This window comes from Chenopodium album, chromosome 14 (genome assembly GCF_948465745.1).
Source record: "Chenopodium album chromosome 14, dcCheAlbu1.1, whole genome shotgun sequence".
NCBI classification, from domain to species: domain Eukaryota; kingdom Viridiplantae; phylum Streptophyta; class Magnoliopsida; order Caryophyllales; family Amaranthaceae; genus Chenopodium; species Chenopodium album.
In genome coordinates this window covers 22,929,332-22,933,504 of record NC_137847.1, presented here as the reverse complement: position 1 = coordinate 22,933,504, position 4,173 = coordinate 22,929,332, and the positions used below count along the sequence as shown (strand labels likewise).

General features: G+C 38.2%; 1 protein-coding gene across 1 annotated transcript; it reads left to right on the top strand.

Moving 5' to 3' along the window:
- The first annotated feature begins 1,194 nt into the window (after positions 1 to 1,194).
- On the top strand, positions 1,195 to 3,681 carry LOC145577912 (uncharacterized). Its single transcript, XM_081635332.1, has one exon. It carries the CDS (start codon positions 1,195 to 1,197, stop codon positions 3,679 to 3,681), a length of 2,487 nt encoding a protein of 828 aa, XP_081491458.1.
- The last annotated feature ends 492 nt before the right edge of the window (positions 3,682 to 4,173 follow it).

The following is a 4,173-nucleotide window of genomic DNA, read 5'->3' as shown; positions in this document are numbered from 1 at the left end:
TTTATTATAATCCTTGGTGAGCTACTATTTCTGTGATATGCTTATTACAAGTGGCTTTGTATTATGTATTAATTATATGCTTCTTAAAAATAAATGTTATGTTTGGTAAAAATTGCATAAGCTTATATGCCCATTTGAAACTTACTTGTGGTTATGTTTGAAATATGGTGAATTAGTTGCAATGTTGTAACATATTACTTCTGCAAAAATATTGTGTTTGTAGTGGTTGGTCTGTAGAAATGGATCGAAGTTGGATGTATGGTCCATGAAATTCGATCGAGTTCTTGAGTGGGGTAGAGGAATTTCGCAAATGTGCTTTAGATCATCAATCTAGCATAGAGGATGATGAATTTTATTGTCCTTGCGTCGATTGCCAAAATGTTGAAAAGGGGCATAATATCACTACACTCAGGGACCATATTATTCGACGTGGATTTCGGCAACAATATCATGATTGGTTATGGCACGGTGAGAGTGGAGTGTTCAGGGGAAATTCTACATTACATTCAATGCATGACCGACATGTGCAATCTAATGCCGAACTCGAACTTGAACTTGAACATCCTTATGTTCATGATGATGAGATGGTTGGGGTAAGGGATAATGGATCTGAACTAGATGAGGATAATGACTTTGATGAGGTTTATGTTGATGAGGAGTATGATATTGAGGAAGACAATATAGAAGAAATGATAAAGGGGGCTCAACATGAATTTGATGAACGACCTCATTTATTTGAGAAATTGTCTAAAGCAGCTGAGAAGCAATTTTACCCTGGATGTACTGCATATAGCAAGTTATCCATCGTGCTAACCTTATTCAACTTGAAATCAAAGCATGGTTGGTCTGACACAAGCTTTACATCCTTGCTGGAAGCGATGCAAGATATGCTTCCGAAGGGTCATGAATTGCCTAAGTCGACCTACTATGCCAAGAAGTTGATGTGCCCATTTGGTTTGGTGTATGAGAAAATAGATGCTTGTCCGAATGATTGTTTATTGTATCGAAACGAATTTGCACATTTGGATAAGTTTCCTCGATGCCATAAGTCTCGTTACAAGTTGCCCGATGAGCGTATTATTCTTTATCTTGACCGTAGCCTCCCAGGCGAGGGCATTTCTACTTCACTCTGGAGTCCAATCCGGGGAGGGAAGTAAAGGCCTTTTTGCCAAAGTGCTTTGGTATATGCCTATAATGCCAAGGTTTCGGCGATTGTTTTCAATAAAGAATGATGCAAAAAATTTAAGGTGGCATGCTGATCGTAGGAAGAAAGATGGACTTCTAAGACACCCGACAGATTCTCCACAATGGGCTCTTATTGGCAATCAATTTCCAGAATTTGGCAAAGAAGAAAGGAATCTTAGGCTTGCCCTATGTACGGATGGAATGAATCCATTTGGTAGTTTGAGCACACAACACAACACATGGCCAGTTCTCTTGGTTATTTATAACCTTCCTCCTTGGTTATGTATGAAGCGGAAATATATGATGATGCCTTTGCTGATATCAGGTCCCAAGCAGCCCGAAAACGATATTGATGTCTACCTTGATTCACTCATCGATGATTTGAAAAAAATGTGGGACGAAGGAATCTCGGTTTTTGATGCTCATTATTGTAATGAATCTTTTACCTTGCGAGCTATGATCTTTTGTACAATCAATGACTTTCCAGCTTATGGTAATCTATCAGGGTATAAGATCAAGGGAAAGAAGGCATGTCCAATACGTGAAGACAATATAGAATCTACCTATTTTCCAAATTTTGGGAAGTATGTATATAGAGCTACTCGAAAGTTCCTTGATAGGATGCTTCCTTACCGAAAGAAAAAAGCTGCATTTAATGGTAAGGTAGAAGAGGGGATAGCTTGTAGGCCATTATTAGGAACAGAAGTTTATGATCGAGTTAGAGGTATTGAAACAGTGTTTGGGAAACCGAATAAAGCCACCGATCCCGAGGTCATTTGGAAGAAGGAGTCAGTGTTTTGGAAGCTTGAATATTGGCAACATTTACCTGTTAGACATTGTTTTGATGTCATGCATATAGAGAAGAATGTGTGTGATGCCATTCTCGGTACATTGTTTAACATTCCAAACAAGAAAAAAGATGGGGTAAAGGTTCGCAAAGATATGATGGAAATGAAGATTCGACCAGAGTTATGGCCCGTGATTAAGAAAAATGCAAGGAAAGGAAAGGGCACCTCATCGTATTTGCCTCCCGCTTGTTATACATTGTCTCGAGAGGAGAAGAGGAAATTATGTGAATGCCTTTATGACATAAAGGTTCCTAGTGGATATTCATCTAACATTAAAAGACTCGTCTCCAAGACCGATTTGAAATTGGTTGGCATGAAATCCCATGATTGTCATGTCATGATGCAAGTGTTCTTGCCGATTGCAATTCGTGGGATATTGCCTAAGCATGTTAGAGATGCCATCACGAGACTTTGTTCATTTTTCAATACTATATGCAATAAGGTGCTTGATCCGAAAAAGTTAGATAGTTTGCAATCAGAGGTCATCGTAACATTGTGTCAATTTGAAATGTATTTACCGCCTTCCTTCTTTGACATAATGGTTCATTTGGTCATTCATCTAGTACGAGAGATTAAGCTTTGTGGTTCGATCTTTATGAGATGGGCTTACCCATTTGAAAGACATATAGGATCCATGCAACATAAGGTGAGGAATCCAGCTCCACCGGAAGCTTGTATTTTTCAAGGGACGGTGGCAGAGGAGGTTGGTAACTTCATTGTTGAGTTTGTGTCTAGAGCTCAACCTATTGGACTCCCAAAAACTCAACATGAAGGGAGGCTTGAAGGTAAGGGTATAGTTGGTGGTAAAGATATATTTGCCCCTCCAGACAAGTATATGCAAGCTCACCTCTTTGTGTTACATCATGTTACGGAGGTTCATCCTTACCTTGACAAGCATATGAGTGAGTTGAGATCAAAAAATCCTTCCAAAGGTGAAAGGGCCCTGATGTTAGAACATAATCACCTTTTTGTTGATTGGTTTCGTGATGAAGTGATGCATGAGTTGTCTGAAATAGGAAACATCGTCTCTGAAACGATTAAATGGTTAGCATATGGTCCTCAAGAAACTATACGCTCTTATGAAGGGTATGACATCAATGGATATAGTTTCTACATTGAACGCCAAGATAAAAAGTCAAGGACTGTGCAAAATAGTGGTGTTATGGTTGTTGCTTCTTCCAGAGAATTTGCAAGTGCCAAGGATAAGTCCCCAATTGATGCAACCTTATCATACTATGGAGTAATCCAGGAAATTTGGGAGCTTGATTACACAGAATTCAAAGTTCCACTATTTCAATGCAAGTGGTCTAATAAAGGGCGACGTGGTGTAAAAAAGGATGGACCATTCAATTACACTTTAGTTAACAAGAGTCGTTTCTGTGACACTACAGAGCCATTTATATTAGCATCACAAGCTAAACGAGTGTTCTACGTAAGGGACATCGTTGATAATGAATGGTATGTTATTGTTCAAGGGAAGAGATACATTCTAGGGATAGGTGATATAGATGATGAAGAAGAGTATGATAAGTTTGATGACACGCCACCATTCTCAATTCCATATTGTAATGTGCTAGAAGGACTAGATGTTGACACTAATTATATGCGCGTAGATCAACAAGAAGGCATTACTGTCGAAAAACCTTAATGATAAGTTCCTGTTGATCATAGAGCATTATTACTTCAGTTGATATTTTGTGTATTTTAGTGTCAGTGACAGTTCTGATTGTTTCTGTATTGTAATTATTGTGTACTTCAGTTACCATGTATTTCAAATTAGTCTAGTAGACCTCTACATTTGGATTATCTTACTTCTCTGCCAGTTTTAGTGAAATTTTTTATTTATTTTTAATTTTATTCTTAACACTAATCCTGATGAGTTAGTTTCAAGCACAACATATGTATTTCACAACATATGTCTGATAGTAACATGGAATTGGAGGCTAATCTCAGCCACATACAAGTCCCCAAAAATAACTTATCCTGTATTTCCAGTTTCTTACCTATGATGTTGCGAGGTGTTTTTGAATATTTTTGTACACTTGTAGGTTAAGGATCATGGCCTGTAATGCTGAATTTGATGGTGATATGGAAGCTGATGATGACGAAGAGTTGTCTAATAAATCTGAGAGTGATCCCG